Source organism: Pocillopora verrucosa, chromosome 2, assembly GCF_036669915.1.
Source record: "Pocillopora verrucosa isolate sample1 chromosome 2, ASM3666991v2, whole genome shotgun sequence".
Classification (NCBI taxonomy): domain Eukaryota; kingdom Metazoa; phylum Cnidaria; class Anthozoa; order Scleractinia; family Pocilloporidae; genus Pocillopora; species Pocillopora verrucosa.
Window position 1 is genome coordinate 2,750,505 of NC_089313.1, and position 23,691 is coordinate 2,774,195.

Sequence of the window (23,691 nt, forward strand, 5' to 3'; positions counted from 1 at the left end):
ATAAATTTATTTTTGCGACTCTGAAAATCAATAATTTACGCTAAGAGTATGTTTTTAGCGATGAGATGCAATGAATTAAAAACTGAATGTGGACAATTTTTGCATTGTAAAATTGAATTTTACGATATTTCATTATGATCTACAAGACGGCTTAACTGGGAGATATTAGCGTGATGTTCAGGAGGTATATACTTGTTATCAGATAGCATTTTGAGGTTGTTCTCCCGAATTCTCTTTTTCGAATTCCTTGTTCAACCCTCTCTCAGTCAAAACATTTTTTCAACGTTTTTAACTCACATGTCAGTTTTGGTCAGAAGTTTTTATTAGGTTGTTAGTCACATGTCCTCAAAGCTGCAATTATGCCTACTCTTGGGGTATTATATCAACAGAAAATAGTTCGTGTAAACTAATTAAGTGCCATTATATCAGAGACTGGAAACTTGAAATAGAAAATAAGTTGGCACTTTATGTTTCACGTCAACTGAAGACAAACAAAGCTCAGTAAGGGTGGGAGTACAATAAATTGTATCAGAACAGACAGTGGATCCATCAACAGATTCGTGGGGTACAATGACAAAAAACACATAACTTTTAATTACGTCGAAATAAGCAAAGATACATAAAATAATAGGTTCTGAAATAGAATATTCCTGTCACATTGCGACTGGTCTATCAGCATTTTCTATGAAAGCTACTTCTATAACTTTATAAATGTGTAATTTTTACGGTTTTCATATTCACAGTGAAATGATGAAAAATCTAAACAGGGATACCATATAATACCAAGTTTACATATCTAACGTACATTCTACCAAAATTACTTCTACCAATTATTTAGCTGGTAAGCATTGCTATCATATAAAACACTCACATATTTAAAATATCATGATGCAAGCAAAGAAAAAAAACGAGACACACTTTTGTCCTAAACACCATTTCTAACGATTCCAACACACAATATTCCTATAATGTTTTCTACTTAATAGGAAAAAATTACCGAGTCAAAATGTTTGATTATTGATGAAGAACAAGGTTCCAAACCAGCTTTTAAAGATATCCTGAGGCATATGTCTTCTATTTCAGGAAAACGTTTGAACTAAAGGACCCTATCTGGACTTATTGGTTTTCCATGTTGTGAGATAATCATTTGATGACATCAATCTTTACAAAAAATGTGATATTTCGGTATATTGTTTAAGGTTACTGTCAAAAGCTAACATATAAGAAATAAACTAATACTAGATTAGTTAATATGTGAGTAATTTTCTCAATTATCATTTAAACATTTCAGTGAAATGTTGAATATTCTAAACAGCGCTACCACGTATTACCAAGTTTACAAATCCTTTGTATATTTTCACCAAAATTGCCTATACTAATTATTTGGTTGGTAACGATATTGTTCTAAATTACAGCTGTTAACAGCTACTCAAAGAATTTCAATGCTCTTTTCTTGACGAGGCTGTACAAAAGTGGCATAACACTGCTCTGTAACACGATTCAGTTTCGGAAAAGTTCTTTTTTCTGGAAAGACCAATTAACTAGCTATGGAATTTTTGGTCTAGCTCACGTTAAACTTTGTCACGTAGATTATTTGAGAACTGATACTGAAGAAGGATGGCAAGAGATTCTGCTTACCCAATTCAATAAAAAACCGTGACTCACTTCTCAGACAGTCCCTCAAATACAGACTCCTTTGGCCTCATAATTTTGCGGATTATGTGCATTGAAGAACTGAAACTCAGAGTCAAAGTGAGGCCAAGTGCTCCAGTGCGAAGAACGGTGAAATTTAAGTTGTTTAGGGAGCCTTGAGAATTGAGAATGAAGTAAAACACTGCTACTATGTCACTTTCAACATAAGCACAGATCATACACACACTGATGTAGAACACATACCTTGTGACAACTTTGTGTTTGTTGAGAATGACGACAAAAAGAAAATTGGAAACTGTGCACAAAACATTGCACACTGTAAAGTAGAAAAACTGCCAATCGTCGCTTGAATAATTACGTATTTGTTTTTTGGACCTAAACGAACAATACGGTATGATCACGCAAAGAACGAGCAAATACATGTTAGATGAAAACCAATCACTTCTGATAACCTTTGAAAAGTTCGTTGAAACGGTCCAGGTTCTCTTACAAGCAAACCTACTGTACATGAAAAAACTAAAGATTTGAACGACTGGCCAAAATACAGTGACAAAGTACGATATCGTAGCCCCTGGTACATATTTTATTTTAAGAATTCCATCATCATCAAAGGGTGTAGACTGTTCCGGCAGAGCAACGTCCCAGAAATTCGTTGGTCGATTTTCTTCGTTTTCATCAAATCGAAAAAAAGATAATCCTCCACTTGATATACCTACAGGGAGCGCTGCTAGAGTGAGAAGCACGTAAACAACACCAACTGGGAGGTAGCGAATAATTCTTCGAAAGACCTTCGCTATACGCACTATAATTCTTAAAATACGCATGTTATTACTTATTGTCAAATCATAATCAGTTCGAGTGTTACTCGTAACGCCGATTAGAGGTTGTAATTCACCTTTATTATCCGCACTTGTTCCGAATTGGATACAATCTCCTCGACTCTCCTCAACTACTTCTTCGTTACCAGACTCCGTTGTCGCCCAACAGAGCTTTCTTTTTCGTCGGAGCCATTCCAATGTGATAATTGGACCCAAGAGAAACCAAAAGTAAAGTTTTTCCAAATACTTCGCCATCGCATCGAGATCATTTGAGACATCTGAAAATCTCACATGAACTTCTTTTAGGTCTGCAGCTGAAAATACAGAATACAGGATTTCAGTTTCATAGGAAAGTACATCGCACGACGAATTTTGACAATGAGATCCATAAACAACAGGAATTAGTAGCTTATCCGCCGTTTTTGCGCTACAATTTCTCCCGAACAGCCATGGTAAGGAAGAAAATATCACCATAGAGTATCCAGCGTGCTGCGCTCTTACTGCCAGCTCGCCCAACGAACATGTTTTGGCAAAATCCTTCTTTATCGCGATGAGCGCAATTTTGTTGACTTGAACTCTTGCCCTTCCTACATCAACTAATGGTTGACAAGCATTGGCCAGTTTTGAAACTATTGCCATGCCACTGAAAGTGAGATCTCGGTTCCCTTCCGTTGTTGAAGCCTTCATAAAAGATTCCAGTGAGGGGGCGGCTTCAAGTGAGCGCAATTGTGATAAAGCGCAAACCATGTGCGGATAGTTTGAGAACGATAAACTTCCTCTCTCTCCAGATGACCTCTTGCTGTTAAGCATAAGGATTGTATCAGGATAGGTAAGGACAAACCATACACTAAACAGGAAAACTACGAAGCAAACAGAGCTTCCAATTACTATCAACTTATTCGACATCTTAAAACTCCTGAAGAATATAAAAAACAACGGCCAGCTTTTACGCTCGAAAGTAGTTGTGACTTTCACTATGACTGCTGACCCAGATCAAAGGGACTTTGAAAGACGAGTATTCAATCTGTCTTAGTTGGATGGCATATTTCGTCATGAGTACTGGACCGTGAATGAGTCACGGATCTGCAAAATGGATTCAATAACCCCGCGCCCTAATGAAATGTATCTGAGAAGTTGATTTACTTTCAAGAGGTTAGACATGACCGCAACTTTGAGGCCGTGTTGAAATTGAATTATTTTTCATGGTTTACTTTCGATACTGTGAGTATAAATGAACCTTTCCTTTGGGACTGCCTTTCATCCAAAGGACAATAGGACAATAACAAATCAAAAATAGCATCAAAGACAAAGAGTAACATTTACAGTTGTTGAAGTTCATGAATAGCTCATGAATAAATAGGTCATCTAATTCAGACACGTTTAATACCGCCTTTCAAAGCCTGTTTGATCCGGGGCAGAATGTGAAAGTCAAAAACATTTTCCCTTCCATTGAGCGTGGAGCCAATTGTGTGCTAACATTCTTGAGGCGTTTAAAGATGTCGAAAAAGTGGATAGTGATTGGAAGCTTTGTTTGCTTTGTTGTTTTACTTTCAGGATTATTCTTTGTCAGTCTCCGAGATGATGGCATCAGACTCGTTTACGAGATGATTATGCTAACACGTCACCTGAAGAAAAATTATCATTCTCAGACATCCAGGTCGTGGTCTGCGGTTTAGAAGACACTTAGCTAGTATATAAGCCCCACAGCCTTAGGGCAGCTTCACTAATTACTTTTCTGAAGACATCAACAGCAAATTAGGTTAGCCAGAACTACAAGCACTAGGTCGTGTTCAAACCGAAACATATTTTGAATGGTTTATCTGACCTTCGTTAATATCACTATCTACTATCACTCTACTGCGACTGCTTTTCTTGAAGGTGTTTCCACCCAAAGACGCAAAACCAACGATACCATCAAAGACAAAAATTCTAGTTTACGATTGTTACAGTGTCACCTTGTAAGGAAAATGAAGTCTAGAAAAATGTTGGCACCAGGAGAAGACATCTGTTATTTGCATACATTGTACAAATAAGACGATTTAATTAGCTGCCATTTCTAGCAAACAGTCTCTAATCTCTCTAAGTTCTAATTAACTCCTGTTTTAGTTCCAGCTTTTAGTGATTAAAACTAGAAACTTAGAGAGGCCTTTTTCAAACGTTCCGATACTTATAACGATGAGTCTCCAGAAGCAATCAGCCATAATTAATCGATTGTTATTCTCTTAACGTCTGCTTCTGAGGGAAACAGTTAGTTTTCTTTTGCCAGGGGTCTCAATATCCCCGAGACGAAGTCGAGGTAAACATTGAGACCCGAGGGAAAACAAAACTAACTGTTTCTCGAGAGTTCAAGCCGGCATTAAGTGCTTTGTTATACATCCAGAGGACGAACATGGTAGACAAGAAAACGATGAGCGTTCATAGCAGAGCATATTTATTTCTTGTAAACACTGCAGATGTACCTTTGACCTACCGTAATTTCGGAGTCCTTCAGCTCCACCAATTTTTTTTTTTTTTTCATTTCTTTCGATAAAAAGAAACGAGTTATTTTTCGACCACAGACCGTTCCACTGTGTTTTTCCAGAGCTAGTGGAGAAAAAAAAAAAATTTACCTTAATACTGTCTGGAATCGCGCCGAAAAGTTCAAGGAGGGAGAGTTTAAAAAAATTACACGTATAATTACACCACCGGTCCCAGTCACATTCTAATCATTTGAAAAACTTAGACGTTGATCGCATTCAATAAATGTATTCTCTTCGTGATTCAACTTTGACATCCTGTCCAAATTGTATCCCCAGCGGGATACATTGTAATATAATCAGGCTCATGCGATTATAAATTAGCCAAAAACAGTCGTCTTGAGCAAGGGAAACATAAGGTGTCAAACAGCACAAATTGATCGAAATATGCAGTTTATCGTTGGTTATCAGAAAAACCGAATCTCATTTACACTATATTGTATTCGGATAATTGCCTTGAAGAGTCGGTTTTATCTGGGCCCGAAAATCACGCTTTTTTGACACAGACGAACGAACTTGACTGTTACGTGACTTTTTATCAGAAAGTTGAAGAGAGGTGATATAGCAACTGTAAGCAGTAGTTTACTGGCTGCTGCAAGCCGATTAGCGAGCTCATTGGTGAACTTCAGCGTAGCAGAAGTGGCTCTCTACTTTAATTGCGTGATCCTCGTAGCAGTAACAATTCCCGTGTGAATATCCAGCGCAGGATTCTCCCACTTTCGATTTCATGAAGGAGAAGAAATTCTGGGATGACCTCAGATCTGACCCGAAAGGAAAAGCATTTTTTGAGTGTCTATCGCGGTCGCCTCTTCAAGCATTGTGTTTCCTTATGTACAGTCGGCTTGCCTGTGAGGCTACCTGGAGGGGTCATGCAAACTTTCCAAAGCTGATCCAAATTAAAGTGACTGGTTTGCATTGAAAATGATCTACTTTGTGCTTTGTGGAACCATATAACTCCACGGTTAACGAAGAGAATTGTCTTTTTAAAGGTCAATTTAACTATTTTTCTATTTACAACACAATTAGTACAGTCTGTAATTGTCTTTGTATCATCATCCTTCTTAACAAGTACCAAGATGACACAAGTTTTGTGTTCTTCATTATTGCTTGTATGATTTGTGTTTATGTTGATAGTAACGTAGTGGCAGTACATTACTTTGCGCTGAATTCTCATGATAAGTTGACTGACGCAGCAGTAACTGCTTAAAGTTGCTTGGCAATATCTTTGTACCTAAGAGTTAAATAAATCAAAATAGTCTGGTTGCCCTTAGAATACGGAATCTTATTCAAGAACGATTGAATAAATATCTGTATAACTGACGTCACGCACTCACGAACACCTTTAAAAGAGCTGAAGTTTCGAGCTCGCCAGAGCGATTCAATCGCTCTGACGAAAGGCAACAACTCTAAATAAGATAAACATAAATACCCTTCCACAGACGCAGCACCACGGTTTCTTAAGAGACTTACCCCCTTTATTACGACTAGAAACCGTTGGTTTTCCAACCGAATTTTTTTGGAAAGGTGGTTAACGTGGAGAAGCAGAAGCAGCTAATTGTCACAAAGCTTTTTCCCGACATATGTAAGAAGCCGCTCCTGGTTTTCTTGTATGTGTTAAACAGAATGCGTGACACTTTATTTCAATCATCTGACTCTGATTAAGTAGAATCTAAAAATTGAAGCTGAAATTGTAATTGTAAAGTATCTTTTGAGTATTCAAAGGCTTTTTTTTGATGTATAGATGAAAACAGAGGTTAAGTACGATTCTCGGTTCGGCATTGTCAAATCGGATTTTCCGATCGATGTTTCATTATGATCTACACGACGGCTCAACTGGGAGATATCAGCGTGATGTTCAGGAGATGTTTGTTATCAGATGGCATTTTGAAATAGTTCTCCCGAATTCTCTCTTTCGATTCCTTTTTTCACCTTCTCTCAGTCAAAACTTGTTTTTAACCTTTTTAACTCACACGTCAGTTTTAATAAAAAGGTTTTATTCGGTTGTTAGTCACATGTCCTCAAAGCTGCAATTATGCCTACTCTTGGGGTATTATATCAACAGAAAATAGTTCGTGTAAATTTATTAAGTGCCATTATATCAAAGTCTGGAAACTTGAAATAGTAAATATGTTGGCACTTTATGTTTCACGTAAACTGAAGACAAACAAAGCTCAGTAAGGGTGGGAGTGCAATAAATTGTATCAGAACAGACAGTGGAGCCATCAACAGTTTCATGGGGTACAATGACAAAAAACACATAACTTTTAATTCCGTCGAAATTAACAAAGATACATTTTCTTTTACCAAAAGAGGCTAATCAGTAAGCAATCAATTGTAATATAATCATTACTTGACATCAGTCATAAAAATAAATGACATGTTGCTAAATTATTAAGATTTATAGTCAAAGGCTAACAATTCAAAGTCAAACTGAGAAAAAATAATAGGTTCTGATATAGAATATTCCTGTCACATTGCGACTGGTCTATCAGCATTTTCTATGAAAGCTACCTCTATAACTTTATAAATGGGTAATTTTCACGGTTTTCTTATTCACAGTGAAATGATGAAAATTCTAAAGAGGGATACCATATAATACCAAGATTACATATCCATCGTACATTCTACCAAAATAACTTCTACCAATTATTTAGTTGGTAAGCATTGCTCTCACATAAGACACTCACACAATTTAAAATATCATGATGCAAATAAAGAACAAAAAATTTATAAGACACAGTTTGTCCCAAGCACCATTTCTAACGATTCTAACACAATATTCCTATAATGTTTTCGACTTAATAGGAAAAAAAATTACTGAGTCAATTGTTTGATTATCGATGAAGAACAAGGTTCCAAACCAGCTTTGTGAGATTTTCTGAGGCATTTGTCTTCTATTTCAGGAAAACGTTTGAACTAAAGGATTCCATCTGGACTTACTGGTTTTCCATGTTGTGATAAAATCATTTGATGATATCAATCCTTACAAAAATGTGATATTTCGGTACGTTGTTTAAAATTTCCGTCAAAAGCTAACATAGAAGAAATATACTACTGCTGGATAAGTTAATATATGAGTAATTTTCTCGATTATCATTTACACATTTCAGTGAAATGTTGAAGATTCTAAATAGCGCCACCACGTATTACCAAGTTTACAAATCCTTTGTATATTTCACCAAAATTACCTATACCAATTATTTGGTTGGTAACGGCACTGTTCTAAATTACAGCTGTTAACAGCTACTCAAAGAATTTCGATGCTCTTTTCTTGACGAGGCTGTACAAAAGTGGCATAACACTGCTCAATAACACGACTCAGTTTCGGAAAAGTTCTATTTTCTGGAAAGAACAATGGAATTTTTGGTCTAGCTCACGTTAAACTTTGTCACGTAGATTATTTGAAAACTGGTACTGAAGGATGGCAAGAGATTCTGCTTACCTAATCCCAATGAAAAACCGTGACTCACTTCTCTGACAGTCCCTCGAATACAGACTCCTGTGGCTTCATAAGTTTGCGGATTATGTGCATTGAAGAACTGAAACTCAGGGTCAAAGTGAGGCCAAGTGCTGCAGTGCGAAGAGCAGTGAGTTTTAAGTTGTTCAGGGAGCCTTGATGATTGAAGGTGAAATAAAACACAGCTACTACGTCACTTTCAACATAAGCACAGATCATACACACACTGATGTAAAACACATACCTTGTGACAACTTTGTGTTTGTTGAGGATGATTATAAAAAGAAAATTAGAAACCGTGCACATAACATTGCACACTGTAAAGTAGAAAAACTGCCAATCAACGTGTGAATTATTCCATATTTGTTTTTTGGACCCATACGTACAATACGGTATGATCACGCAAAGAACAAGCAAATACATGTTGGATGAAAACCAATCACTTCTGATAACCTTTGAAAGGTTCGTTGAAACAGTCCAGGTTCTCTTGCAAGCAAACCTACTGTACATGAGAAAACTAAAGATTTGAACGACTAGCCAATATACAGTGACAAAGTACGATATCAGAGCCGCTGACTTTTCTGGCAGAAGAATATGATCCCAGAAATTATTTTGGCGCTTTTCTTCATTCTCATCAAATCGAAAAAAAGATAATCCCCCACTTGATATACCCACAGTGAGCGCTACCAGAGTGAGAACCACATAACCAAGACCAACTGGTAGGTGGCAAATAATTCTTCGAAAGACCCTCTTTAAACTTTGCACTGTAATTCTTAAACTACGCATGTTGTCACCTATTGTCAATTCACAATCAGTTCGAGTGTTACTCGTAGCGCAGTTTAGGGGTCGCAATTCACCTTCAATATACGCATTTGTCCCGAGTTGGAGATAATGTCTTCGACTCTCCTCAACTATTTCTTCGTTACCAGACTCCTCATCAACTAGCGCCGTTGTCGCCCAACAGAGCTTTCTTTTTCGTCGGAGCCATTCCAATGTGATAATTGGACCCAAGAGAAACCAAAAGTAAAGTTTCTCCAAATACTTTGCCATCGTTTTGAGATCATGTGAGACTTCTGAAACTCTCACATGAACATCTTTATGGTCTGCAGCTGAAATATAGAATACATTTGAATCTTTTCGTTAAAGCGTGTTGAATTATGACAATGGTCGCCATAGACAACAGGAATTAGTAGCTTATCCGCCGTTTTTACGCTACAATTTCTCTCGAGCAGCCATGGATTGGAAGAAAATATCATCATAGAGTATCCAGTGTGCTGCGCTTTTACTATTAGCTCGCACAACGAACATGTTGTGGCAAAATCCTCCTTTATCGCGATAAGCACAATTTTGTTGACTTGAACTCCGAGCCTTCCCCACATCAACTAGTGATTGACAAGCATTGGCCAGTTTTGAAACTATTGCCAAGCCACTGAAAGTGAGATCTCGGTCCCCTTCCGTTGATAAAGCCTTCACAAAAGACTCCAATGACGGAGCGGCTTTAAATGAGTCAAATCCTTGTAAAGTGCAAACCATGTTCGGGTGTTTAGAGAACGATAAACTGCTATCAGATGACCCGTTCTCCTCAAGCTCAAGAACTGAATTAGGCTTGGTAATGACAACCCAAACACTAAACCGGAAAACTGCAAAAAAAAACAGAGCTTCCAATCACTATCCACATGTTCGACATCTCAAAATGCCCGAAGAATATCAAAACACAGTTAGCTTTCACACTCGAAAGTAGTTGCGACTTTCACTGCTGATCCAGATCAAAGGGACTTTGAAAGACGAATATTCAATGTGTTTGAATTGGATGGCGTATTTCGTCCTGAGCACTGGACCGTGAACGAGTTACGTATCTGCAAAGTGGATTCAGTTGATAAACCTGTATCTGAGAAGTTGATTTACTTTCAAAAGGTTAGACACGATCGCAATTTTAAGGCCGTGTCGAAATCGAATTATTTTTTATGGTTTACTTTCGATGCTATGAGTATAAACCTTTCGTTTGGGATCGCCTTTTTTAATTTCACCCAAAGGACAATAGGAAAATAGGACAATAAAAAACCAAAAATAGAAGCATAGATTCCCTGACGAGGCCGTAGATGGGCGAGAGCTCGGAAAACTAAACCAAATTACCGTAGCATACCTAGCCTCACTTGATTTACACGTCTGACAAAAATATAATTTACGGTTGTTGAAGTTCATGAATAGCTCATGAATAAATACGCTTATCTAATTCAGACACATTAAATATCGTCTTTCAATGCCTGTTTGATCTGAGGCAGCATGTGAAAGTCGTAAACATTTTCTCTTCCATTTAGCGTGAAGCCAGCTCTGTATCGAATAACGGGCAGTAGCAATAGACTTGCTTGATTGGAGATGTTGATGAATCAGAAGGAAAAGGAAAATGTCACTTATACAAGGCATTGAAATATATGTATCATTAAGCGAATAACGAAGTGAATGCTCATTAATATGCTTTACAATTTGTTCACTGCAATGGAGGTCATAAAAATAAAATTAACACACCGCAAGAATAAGTAATTAATAATATTTTAGAGTTGCTCGGTAATACTTTTGTGTGTTAAAGTAAATTAGAATGAAAATAGTATGGCTGCCCTCAGAGTATAGAATCTTATTCAAGAAAAATTGTACAAAGATCTAAATAACTGACATCACGCACCCACGAACACTTAAGGTTGTCTGTCTGCGGTTCATTTCGTCTTTCCAATGCATACTTCAAATGCCGCCGTCTTCCAGTCCATTCGCTTTTCCTGATGTAATTCAAAACTAGCTCATATTACCAGTACGGAAGGACTTTACGTATGCTTACAATTAGCGAGTTTAAAAGAGCACAATTGTTTGAAAACTCGGCTGAGACAGATCGATCAACATCCCAAAGGAATGCGCCCCATGCAGGCGCCAGCTTAAAAGAATTCCTTGGATGAAGCTGTTGATCCTGCGAAGACGACAAGAGTCATGAATATCAGCGCAACATCAAATTCTTCTTTCGTCGACGGAAGGTTTTATCTATACACCCAGCTCGCCACAGGGATCTCCCTGGTGATTCTGTCGCCGATAACAGTCATTAGTAACCTCCTGTTATTACTGACTATTTACAAAAATCCTCTCAAATGCTTCCGCACACCAGCTTCGTATCTCATCATCGCTTTAGCCTGTGTTGATTTCACAACCGGTCTTGTTATCGAGCCTCTCTTCGTTACTTACCGCCTAGCATGTTATTTGAAATGGTCACTGTATCCAGGCCGATTATATGAAAGACTGCTAAGAACTGGAAGTTCTATTTCCACCGTAGGCCTCAACTTGTCATTCTTGCTCGTTCTCGCTCTCATTTGGTCACAGTTCCTTGCCATAACTCACCCACAACGTTACCGCTCGGCCATTACAACGCGCAGGATCCTCGTATTTGTTGGTGTCTCGATGCTGTACTTCACAGGTTTCACTCTTCTGCAATTCATCGGAGTCCCCCGAAGAAGCCTCCTTCAGATAGATCTCCATTTCCATGCCACAGTCATAACAGTCTTGCTTTTCGTCGGTTCTGCTATACTTCTGAGGTCACTTCGCCGATTTGCCAAAGAATCTCGCCAAAATGAAGACGATGAAGGCTTGAGACAACTTACGGTGGCAACTTTGCTTTTATCAGCAATACTAATAGCTTGCACACTTGCTCATATCATAACACTTAATATCTGGTTTTACACAGAACTGGAGACGCCACAAGACACGCTTCATCTCTCCGCTACCATTACAATTGCAGACGAAATGTTATTTATTAAGGTAGCTTCTGACGCATTCGTTTACGCTTGGAGACTGCCATACTACAGGAAGTCTCTGAAACTAGTGTTGACTCGTGCTAGGCAGCAAACTGGAAATGAAGCCACTGAAATGGTAACCATGGCCTGATCATTACTTATTTTAGCCATAGTTATATTACCAGACACTTATTATGGCTTGCACTAAATCGGAGAACTAAGAATCATTGCAGACTGATATAAATTAAAGCTAGCCTGTAACAGCGAGAAACTAGCAATCCGTTCTTTTGCTCTAGTTAATGTGTCAGTTGTACTAAAGCCCCAACTGTAGAAACAATTACAGAAACCAGAGCAAGTAAATACGGTTCATGTCGATATTCTACCTCTGAGAAAGATGAGGATTGGAAACTGTTTTAGGCTATTGTGGTAACCTTTTACCGCACACGACTTTTATCGACTTTTACTCGAACTAAAAACTTTTCGACCCAACCTTTTTCATTCTGTTTTTTCCTGTTCTGATCATTTCATATCAAGATCCAATGTACAATCGGCAGTAAAGAAACAATGAGATTATTTTACACTTTCTCTAAACAAAAGTCTGTAAGAAGAAGGCTGCATTACCCGATGGCAGGCCTTTCCAAACATTTCATTTTCTGAAAAAAAATTAGACCCAAACTTTTGACAACCTTACTGTCAAATCTCGTAATTGTTGCACCTTTTTGTGACGCACGTTTAAGATGGTAAACGTGACAATTCATTTCTCTACCAGTCCCTCAAACAAGGACTCCTGTGGCTTCATAAGTTTGCGGATTATGTGCATTGAAGAACTGAAACTCAGGGTCAAAGTGAGGCCAAGTGCTGCAGTGCGAAGAGCAGTGAGTTTTAAGTTGTTCAGGGAGCCTTGATGATTGAGGGTGAAATAAAACACAGATTCTACGTCACTTTCAACATAGGCACAGATCATACACACACTGATGTAGAACACATACCTTGTGACAACTTTGTGTTTGTTGAAGATGAGCCATAAAATAGAAAAACTGCTGAGGGTAGGCGCTGATGGAACAGAATGGTATGATTGGGCCTAAAACGAGCAAATATATGTTGGATGAAAACCAGTCACTTCGAATCAACTTTGAACCGTTTGTCAAAACGGTCCAAGTGCTCACACAACTAAACCTACTGTACTTGAAAAAACAAAAGATTTGAAACAATGGCCACCAGACGGCGAGAATATATGAAATCCGACGTCCTGAATATAATAAAGCGTTAGCCTTGTTGGGTACAAGTACGTTACAAACATTATCTAGCGTGACACTTTCTTGTTCATCAAAGCGGAAAAAAGACCATCCCCCACTTGATATACATACAGGGAGCTCTGCCAGGGTGAGAAGTACGTAACCAAGACCAACTACGAGGTAGCGGATGCTTCTTCCAAATCTTCTTGCCACACAAACCATAATTCTGCCCATTGGTCAAATGTTACATCAGTGTCTGTGTCTATTGTTATGATAAGAGGTTGTGACTCACTTTCAATTTCCTCACCGGTGATGTCTTGTATGCTCTGTTCCTGACCCTCCTCAACTCTTGTCCCTAACCGCGCATTTTCCTCGTTGCCAGCTGCAGATTCGTCATGGACTTGTTGTGATATCGTCACACAACAGAGTTTCTTCTTTCGTCTGAGCCATTCCAGCGTGATAATTGGACCCAATAGAAACCAGTAGTAAAGTCTCTTTAGGTATTCTGCCATCTGACAGAGCTCATCAGACCCTTGTTCAGTTTCTATGATATTTTCAACTGCTTTGTCTGCGGCTTTAAGAAAATCAGAGTCATTAATAACTTGGAAAGAGTGTGAAGTGGTGTACTTGACACAAATCTGAACGAATACAATAGGAATCAATACCTCCTCTTGCGTGTGAGGTTTTGTTACATTTCTATCTGGTCCACAATATCCGTCGCCAAAATATGTCACCACAGAGTATCCAGCGTTCTGTGCATCAAGTGCTAGATCTCCACACGAAAATGTCGCTGTATCATCCTTAAGCGTGACGAGAGCGATTTTGTCGACATGTATTCTTGACTTGCTTACACCAACTAGAGGTTGACGTGCATTGGCCAGTTTGGAAACCACTGCTAAGCCACTCAAGCGAGGATCTTGGTCCGCATCAGTTTTCGATGCTTGCAGAAACGATTCCAGCGAAGGACGATATTCATCTCCATTTGCAAGCCGTGGCGTAGAGAGACGGCAAACCTCTTTCGGGACGCTTGCGGACGACAAAGTTATTTTGCTATTAGGGAGGTATGAAGTGCACAAATTGACAGGGTCAAATTGAACAAAGGAAAAAAAACCAAGACGAGGGTCAGCAGAATGAAGAAAAACGATCCGCCAATAACCAAGCATTTTCCAGACATGCTGACTATCAATGCAAAAGCGATATTATTCAAAACCTGCCCTTCTAGAAGGATACACAGCGGAGGACTATCATTGTACCGCTGACCAAAAATCACAACAGACAAGTTCTTGAACATTTATCAACATCTCAATTATAGCTTTTTCATTTAGTATCAAATGTGAACGGAGTCAGATCAAGTCAAACAAGTCTTGTACTACTGTGGACATCGCTTCTACTGTAATCAGCGCTTCGAATGCCGTTTACAAAAACAATACCTCAACTGCTGTAATCTAAACTCAGAGTTAGAATGAGGCTTATAGAGTGCTGCCTTAAAACAACGTAAAGCACATACTCTGCGACAAAATTATGCTTGTTGAGGATAACAGTACCGAGGAAATGGCGTACTCGAAATCATAAGCAAGATGATAAATTAGCAACTATTAATTAGAGTCTATTGACCCTTTACACCCTAACATCAGAATCCATATCCTCCATACTCTTCTCTTAACATTCCCTTTGGTATTGATGAAGAGAATTCATTTAACAATCAAAACTTCTTAGGTTGACAATCGTTGCCTTTGTTCTCATGATCTTAATTAATGACTCAGCAGTACCACCGTAAGGTAAATGAGTGATTAGCATCTAATTTCTCCTTACAGTATCAACTTCAACAAATAAAGGTGATGAAAATTAAGGAAATGATCACCAATTCAAGAAGTTTATGATTGCCACACAAATTCTCCTTGTCATCACCATAGGACCAATGTACAGATGTAAAAGGTTAAAAGATGGCAAGTGCATCATTAGGAAACAGGAAAACAATACAAGTGAAAAAGGAGTATTTTACACTAGCATTTCTAACACATGAAAACCTTCGAAAAGCAATAATTTCAGTTTTTCCCTATTTATTCTTTAATATTATTTGTATTAAAATCTTGGAGAGGGATACCTTATATTCCATTTAAAATACTTATTTAATTAAATTCTTGGATTGCCTTAACCCTTTCACTCCCAATATAAAAAAATCGCTTCCTCTTCACTGTTCAAGGTTAAATTGGAATATTGAGTCTTGATTATCTTATTCAATTAAACACTTTGATTGCATTAACCCTTTCACTCCCAATATCAAAATATCACTTCCTCTTCACTGTTCAAGGTTAAGTTGGAATATTGAGTCTTGATTATCTGAATGTGAAACTAGAAGTGTGTCTCTGTAACTAAGGGTTGTTAAAGTTATTAGACTAGAGTGTTTCCTTTTATTAAAGACTGATTTGTGAAAGGATGCCAATTTAGGTTATTAAAACAGGTTATTGTAGTACTCTGTATTCTCATAACTTGTGCAGAAACAGAGGAAAGAGAGGATTCTGATTGTTACCAATCAGTTGTATCATAGATGGTATATGAAGATCAAGAATGAATCTTATGTAGGATACAAAATACAACTATTGGAATTGATTTCCTGTCTTATTTTTCAGAATTCAGCTCAATAGTTGAGAAAGGTTGAATGGATTTCAAAGGGTGCACCTGATTTGTCTGTGTCAGATACATAACATTGTAACTTTAGTCTTAGACCTTAAATGGTGCCTGACCACTGACAACACATAAGACTCCCACAAGTAAGCTTCCATGAGCAGGATTTTTTTCCTACTCTGCAGTTACCATTTCATAAGGGAACAGTCACAGTACTGTAATAGAGTGCTTGTTATTCCAGCTGACATTCCCAGGTTTTTGGGAATACGGTAGTAAGTGTACTCCTCTAGGGACCAGGAACCTCCACCCCTCTATCGCCTGGGGGAGGAGAGGAGTATTATTGGGGGGATCACAATGTTTGCAATGGGAACGGAAAGGGGATCAGTGGTTGCAAACACAGTATAAAGGGGACTAAAGAAAATACACTGCCATTTAACAGCCAGTGAGGAGTGTCACAAAGCCTTATGGGGGAATCAGGTAAATTTAACCCCCTTCCCATCCGGCAGTAATAATCAACAGTCCCTTACCAATGTTTTAATGTTGTGCTGATATTCATGGCTCTTGTTCTCTTCGCAGGATCAACAGCATCATCCACGGAGTTTTTTGCTGGCGCCACAGAGTACATTTCCTTGGGAAGTAGGTCGATCTGTCTTTTGCCTGTTTTGAGAAAAATCTGCTCTTGTTAGCAAATTGTAAGTATACAAACTGTTTTCCGTATTAATAATGTTAGTTAGTTTTGATTTGCATCAGGAAAAGAGGATCGAACAATATGCATCGGAAAAGCGAAATGAGTCGCAGACAGACTGTAATGGGGCTGACGCTGACATAAATCAAATCAAACTTGAACAACGCCGCGTCGGGGAAATGTCTTATATTAACGGAACCTCCAAGCGTCTATCAGTCTCAACTGGTTTATTAATCACTGGAAAGCTCGTGAAAACTGAAATACAATAAATTAAAATAGCCCATTACCATACAATAAACGCTAATCGAAATGTCCTGAACTCGAACACGCGGGGCGTGCACATAGATAAATCAAAACAACACAAATATCTAAAGCGAAACAAAACTACCTTTGATTAGACGCGTTTCGGTTTATAAATACAAGAATAAATAGGATGACATACCTCTTCCCCTGTTCTATTATTCTACAATTTAGATAATCCTTCGATCTGGTTATGCTTGCGACTAACACCTGTCTCGTGGCCGAATGAAACATAATGCCGACAATTCGAAGGTATGTCACACAAAACAAAACAAAAGGGTATTGAACGTCACGCAAATAACAAATAAAAATGGCCTTCGTTACACAGACAACCTAAGGTGTTCGTGACTGCGTGACGTCAGTTATACAGGTCTTCATTCAATCGCCCGGGAATCGTTCAAAGTTAATGTTCCGTACTCCGCGGCCGGTCAAAATATTTACATCCCCTATTCTTTAGGACGAGATGCTACTCTTAGACATAAAGATTTTGACATGACATATTCTTGCGGTGGTTTAAGTACTTAAATAAATGACCTCTTAAAATATTTATAAACTACACTGTCTCAATTTGGGTTGTTTACATACAAACATACATATAGCTGTATAAAGCTAGCTTACAGGTCAGTCACGAACAAAACAGATGAAAAAGCTTTATAATGATTTGAAAGTTAAATTCGATCCTATCTTTTAAATAATTGTATCCGCTGCCCTAAAAATACGGAATCTTATTCAAGAACGATCGAATAAAGATCTATATAACTGACGTCACGCAGTCATTAACACTTAATTTTGTGTGTCTGCGGTTCATTTCGCTTTTCCGATGCATATTTTAAATGCTGCCGTCTTCTGATCTATTGCACTGCGATTTATTCATTTGCAATCGTATTCATTAGATTAAAATAAAACACCTCAAGAATATCTAATTTTCTTTTTGTGTTAGAGTAAAATAAACTCTGCCCTCAGAGTATGGAAAGATTCAAATAATTGACGTCACGCAGTCACGAACACTTTATGTTGTCTGTCTGCGGTTCATATCGCTTTTTCGATGCATATTTTAAGTTCTGCCGTCTTCCGGTCCATCTGCTTTTCCCGATGCAATTCAAAAATAGCTCACATTACAGGTACAGAAGTTCTTTACGTAAGCTTACAATTTGCGAGTTAAAAAGAGCACAATTGTTTTAAAACTCGACAGATCGACCAACATACCAAAGAAATGCAGCTTATGCAGGCGTCAGCTTAAAAGATTTCCTTGGAAGACGCTCAGTGTTGATCCTGTGAAGACATCAAGAGCCATGAATATCAGCACAACATCAAATTCTCCTTCGATCGATGTAAGGTTTTATCTGTTCACCCAGCTCGCCACAGGGATCTCCCTGGTGATTCTGTCGCCGATAACAGTCATTAGTAACCTCCTGTTATTACTGACTATTTACAAAGATCCTCTCAAATGTTTCCGTACACCAGCTTCGTATCTCATCATCGCTTTAGGCTGTGTTGATTTCACAACCGGTCTTGTTATCGAGCCTCTCTTCGTTGCTTACCGCCTGGCAAGTTATTTGAAATGGTCACTGTATCCAGGCCGATCATACGAAAGCCTGCTAAGAACTGGAAGTTCTATTTCCACCGTAGGCCTCAACTTGTCATTCTTGCTCGTTCTCGCTCTCATTTGGACACAGTTCCTTGCCATAACTCACCCACAACGTTACCGCTCGGCCATTACAACGCGCAGGATCCTTGTATTTGTTGGTATCTCGACGCTGTACTTCACAGGTTTCACTCTTCTGCAATTCATCGGAGTCTCCCGAAGAAGCCTCCTTCAGATAAATCTCCATTTCCATGCCACAGTCATAACAATCCTGCTTTTCGTTGGTTCTGCTATACTTCTGAGGTCACTTCGCCGATTTGCCAAAGAATCTCGCCAAAATGAAGACGATGAAGGCTTGAGACAACTTACGGTGGCAACTTTGCTTCTATCAGCAATACTAATAGCTTGCACACTTGCTCATATCATTACACTTAATTTCTGGTTTTACACAGAACTGGAGACACCACAAGACACGCTTCATCTCTCCGCTGCCATTACAATTGCAGACGAAATGTTATTTATTAAGGTAGCTTCTGACGCATTCGTTTACGCTTGGAGACTGCCATACTACAGGAAGTCTCTGAAACTAGTGTTGACTCGTGCTAGGCAGCAAATTGGAAATGAAGCCACTGAAATGGTAACCATGGCCTGATCATTACTTCTTTCATCTAGAATTATATAACCAGACACTTATGACTTGCACTAAATCGGAGAACTAAGAATCACTGCAGACTGATATAAATTAAAGCCAACATGTAACAGCAATAAACTAGCAATCCGTTCTTGTGCTGTAGTTAGTGTGTCATTTGTACTAAAACCCCAACTGTAGCAACAATCACAGAAACCAGAGCAAGTAAATATGGTTCGTGTCGATATTCTACCTCTGAGAAAGATGAAGATTGGAAACTGTTTTAGGCTATTGTGGTAACCTTTTACCTCACACTTCACGGGTCAGAAGATGATAACTTGACTGGCTTGATGTTAAATGCAAACGAAAGACGTTACGAAACCATAATAAGTGCGAAACTGATGTTCGGGGTGATCATAACAGAAATCTTGGTAAATCAGTGTAAACGTTTATCCCGTGTTTTTATTATTGATTGAACTGGTTACAAATATGTATAGAAATTGAAATTTTGAGTCTTTTCTTTAGGGATCGACAGAAAGGGAACTTTTCGAGACCCTCAGTATTTCCGAATGTGGCCAATACTTATCAACCGCTTTAGTGAATTGAGTAGGTCAAGTCAATAGATTTGAAATGATCAAGTTGAAAAAAAAGATGCGATTAATGTTTAACCCAATGCTTAATTTGTAACCCACTATTTATTCGCCGTCTGTATTTGGACACAAGTGTTGGGTGCTAACTCGGGAAATAATCGCTTAACAAGGGCGAATAATTCTGTGACACAGATGTCATTGAACAACAAAAAATTCCGGAAATGCCAAGATTTCTCGTAATATAAAGGGGCACGCACACAATTTCGTTCAACTGCTGTAATCTAAACTCAGAGTTAGAATGAGGCTTATAGAGTGCTGCCTCAAAACAACGTAAAACACATACTCTGCGACAAAATTATGCTTGTTGAGGATAACGGTACCGAGGAAATGGCGTACTCGAAATCATAAGCAAGATGATAAATTATCAACCATTAATTAGAGTCCATTGACCCTTTACACCCTAACATCAGTATCTATACTCTCCATACTCTTCTCTTTACATTCCCTTTGGTATTGATGAGGAGAATTAATTTAACATCAAAACTTCCTAGGTTGACAATCGTTGCCTTTATTCTCATGATCTTAATTAATGAGCAAGCAGTATCACTGTAAGGAGGAATCAAAGATGGTTCCTCTTGAGGCTTGGAGAGTTAACAACCTGAGAGACACGGTTTTTATTGAGACGATTCCTCTTTAATGTCCTTAATCTTGATTTCCTTGCCTTATTTTTTCCTGCTTGGAGTTTGGTAATGTTGTCTGAACTGTTGGATTCATTCAAAAACTTCAAGCATTAAATCCAGGGAGAGGAAATGGTACAGGAGAAGGAAACAACCAATTAGTGTATTTTAACTAGAAGTTTTAGGTAAGAAGGCATTTTAAGGGTGAAACAAATTTTAAGCGAAAGATGTATTTAACTGTACATGTGTTAACTTTGTGTTCTGACAGGTTTTGTCTGTTGTCTGCACACTAGTTTGTTAATTCTATTGACTGCAGTTTATGTAATTGCCAATACTCATGTTTAATCCTTTGACACCTAAGAGTGACTAGCAACTAATTTCTCCTCACAGTATCAACTTCAACAAATAAAGAAGATGAAATGAAGGAAACGACTTAGGAAGCCTCTGATTGCCACACAAATTCTCCTTGTCATTACCATATGAAATATACAGAGAACAGTGTGGAGAATATGAATACCAATGTAAAAGGTTTAAGGATGGCAGGTGCATCATTAGGAAACAGGAAAAGAACACAAGGGAAAAAGGAGTATTTTACACTAGCATTTCTAAGACATAAAAAAACTTCAAAAATCAATAATTTCAGTTTTGCCCTATTAATTCCCCAAAATTATTTGTTCTTAAATCCTTGAGAATGATATCATATACCTTTTAAAATACTTATGAATTAAATTCCCTCACATTCTGTTATTTTTACATTATCCCTTTAACTCTCAGAAGAGCTTCACATGTAACTTCTCCCCATAATATCAATACATTATCCAGCAAACAGGTAATGAGAATACATAAACGTATCTGGTTAAAGTCGTTATCTTGATCAGACATCAAATTCTGTTGACCAATTTACAAGGAAATTTGTAGCAGCCAGAGGGGAGAATTACATTCAGATCTTGAGAGTTAAAGGGTTAAGTTTACTCTTAGCTACGCAAAACACCTTAGTTTAAAAGAAAAAACCCAAATATAAATTCAGTGTAGTAGTTTTTATAGTTTTCAGTCAATGTAAATAAGTTTCATCAATTATAGCCAGTTCTGAGATTTACATACCAATTAAGGAGGAAAATGATGAAGTTATATTATGTGAACACTTTGATTGTATTAACCCTTTCACTCCCAATATCAAAATATCACTTCCTGTTCACTGTTTGAGGTGAAGTTTGAATATCGAGTCCGAATTATTTGAATGTGAAACTAGAAGTGTGTCTCTGTAGCTAAGAGGCGTTAAAGTTACTGGTAGGGGTTTATAAACTATAGTGTTTCCTTTTTTTAACGACTGCTTTGTGAAAGAAACACCATTTAGGTTATTAAAACGAGTTATCGTAGTACCATGTATTCTCATAACTTGTGCAGAAACAGGGGAAAGAGAGGATTCTGATTGTTACCTATCAAATATATCATGGACGGTATATGCAGATCAGGAATAAATCTTTTGTAGGATACAAAATACAGCTATTGGAATTGATTTCCTGTTTTATTTTTCAGAATTCAGCTCTTTAGTTAAGGAGGTCGAATGGATTTCAAAGGGTGCACCTGATTTGTCTGTGTCAGATACATAACAATGTAACTTTAGTCTGTAACCTTTAATAGTACCAATAAAGAAACAACTGACAACACATGAGACTCCCTCAAGTAAGCTTCCCATGAGCGGGAGTTTTTTTCCTACTCTGCAGTTACTATTTAATAAGGGAACAGTCACAGTACTGTAATAGAATGCTTGTTATCCCGGCTGACATCCTAAGGTTTTTGAAAATAGTAAGTGTACTCCTTTAGGGACCAATAACCTCCAATCCCCCCCCCCTCTATATTTCCTGGGGGAAGGGGTATTATCGGGGGGTATTATTGGGGGGTATTATCGGGGGGTATTATCGGGGGGTATTATCGGGGGGTATTATCGGGGGGTATTATCGGGGGTATTATCGGGGGTATTATCGGGAGTATTATCGGGAGTATTATCGGGGGTTATTATCAATGTTTGCAATGGGAAAGGAAAAGGGATCAGTGGTCAAAGGGGACTGTAGAAAATAAACTGCCATTTAACAGCCACTGAGGAAAACCGAAAAAGCCTTATGGGGGGATCTGGTAGATTTAACCCCCTCCTCATCCAGCGGTAATAATCACCGGTCCCTTACCAATGTTTTAATGTTGTGCTGATATTCATGGCTCTTTTGTCTTCGCAGGATCAACAGCATCATCCAGGGAGTTTTTTGCTAGCAACATAGAGTACATTTTCTCGGGAAGTTGGTCAATCTGTCTTTTCCTTGTTTTGAAAAAAATCTGCTCTTGTAGCAAATTGAAAGCATACGGACAGTTCTCCCGTATTAATAGCCAATTAGTTAGCTAGCTAATTTTGATTTGCATCAGGAAAAGATTCGTCAGCATTTAAAATATGCATCGGAAAAGCGAAATAAATCTCAGACAGACAACCTAAAGTGTTCGTGACTGCGTGAGGTCAGTTATACAGATCTTTACTCAAGTGATCGCTAGTAATCGTTCAGAATTAAGATTCAGTACTCTGCGGCCAGTCAAAATATTTACATCCTCTATTCTTTAGGACGAAATATTACTCTTAGACATAAAGGTATTGGCAAGAAACGTTGAGATATTATCAATCATATATTCTTGCGATCTTTTAAGTTTTTTAAATAAATGACCTCTTACCGTAAATATTTATAAACTACACTGTCTCAATTTAGGTCATTTGACCGAACAAAGCAGATAGAAATGCTTCATACATGATTCGAAAGTTAAATTCAATCCTACCTTTCAAATACTTGTATCCATAATCAGAGCGTGGAATCTTATCGGTTTCGAACCTCCCAGAACCGTACGCGGCATTGAAAATATATCATTGTTCAAAATGACGAGAGTTTTGCCAGAGATGTAGTTAAGTGTGGGCTCTTGAAGTACAAACCCATTTTGCTCAGTTCATTCGATCTTTCGGAAAGCTAAGTTAAGTCTGCCTTCTCAAGATATGAATCATCGATAAAGGCAAGCTTTTTTCGATCTGACCATCCAAGAAAACACTAGCTCCTAAGCAATACGAACACGAATGGAATAAGTACTTTGTTCCCCAGAGTCATCTCCGCAACAGCACTCAG

General features: G+C 38.1%; 5 protein-coding genes across 10 annotated transcripts; 2 read left to right on the plus strand and 3 right to left on the minus strand.

The window, feature by feature from the left end:
* Positions 1–566: 566 nt before the first annotated feature.
* On the minus strand, positions 567–3,473 carry LOC131770965 (uncharacterized). Its single transcript, XM_066162420.1, has one exon. The coding sequence runs from the start codon at positions 3,375–3,377 to the stop codon at positions 1,662–1,664; it is 1,716 nt and encodes a 571-aa protein (XP_066018517.1). The 5' UTR covers positions 3,378–3,473; the 3' UTR covers positions 567–1,661.
* A 3,753-nt stretch (positions 3,474–7,226) lies between these two features.
* On the minus strand, positions 7,227–9,499 carry LOC131770962 (uncharacterized). The gene has a single exon (XM_066162182.1). The coding sequence runs from the start codon at positions 9,492–9,494 to the stop codon at positions 8,454–8,456; it is 1,041 nt and encodes a 346-aa protein (XP_066018279.1). The 5' UTR covers positions 9,495–9,499; the 3' UTR covers positions 7,227–8,453.
* Positions 9,500–9,913: 414 nt separating this feature from the next.
* LOC131770961 (uncharacterized) lies at positions 9,914–17,545 on the minus strand. Of its 4 annotated transcripts, none has more exons than XM_066162175.1 (5): positions 17,202–17,545; positions 16,602–16,731; positions 13,742–14,499; positions 13,204–13,295; positions 9,914–10,084 (listed from the first exon to the last, which is right to left on the minus strand). In XM_066162175.1, the coding sequence occupies exons 2-5, from the start codon at positions 16,697–16,699 to the stop codon at positions 9,914–9,916; spliced, it is 1,119 nt and encodes a 372-aa protein (XP_066018272.1). In that variant the 5' UTR covers positions 16,700–16,731; positions 17,202–17,545. The 4 variants fall into 4 exon arrangements, with proteins under 4 accessions (XP_066018272.1, XP_066018273.1, XP_066018274.1 ...); XM_066162176.1 differs by having other exon boundaries at positions 16,602–16,747; XM_066162177.1 differs by lacking the exons at positions 16,602–16,731; positions 17,202–17,545 and having other exon boundaries at positions 13,757–14,672.
* Positions 11,185–13,516, plus strand: LOC131770964 (trace amine-associated receptor 1-like). Its single transcript, XM_059086703.2, has one exon. It carries the CDS (start codon positions 11,421–11,423, stop codon positions 12,363–12,365), a length of 945 nt encoding a protein of 314 aa, XP_058942686.2. The 5' UTR covers positions 11,185–11,420; the 3' UTR covers positions 12,366–13,516.
* LOC131770425 (adrenocorticotropic hormone receptor-like) lies at positions 16,481–19,730 on the plus strand. 3 transcript variants are annotated; one of them, XM_066162181.1, is made up of 2 exons: positions 16,481–16,766; positions 18,252–19,729. In XM_066162181.1, the coding sequence occupies exon 2, from the start codon at positions 18,352–18,354 to the stop codon at positions 19,294–19,296; it is 945 nt and encodes a 314-aa protein (XP_066018278.1). In that variant the 5' UTR covers positions 16,481–16,766; positions 18,252–18,351; the 3' UTR covers positions 19,297–19,729. The 3 variants fall into 3 exon arrangements, with proteins under 3 accessions (XP_066018278.1, XP_066018277.1, XP_066018276.1); XM_066162180.1 differs by lacking the exon at positions 16,481–16,766 and adding an exon at positions 17,280–17,311 and having other exon boundaries at positions 18,252–19,730; XM_066162179.1 differs by lacking the exon at positions 16,481–16,766 and adding an exon at positions 18,099–18,180 and having other exon boundaries at positions 18,252–19,730.
* The last annotated feature ends 3,961 nt before the right edge of the window (positions 19,731–23,691 follow it).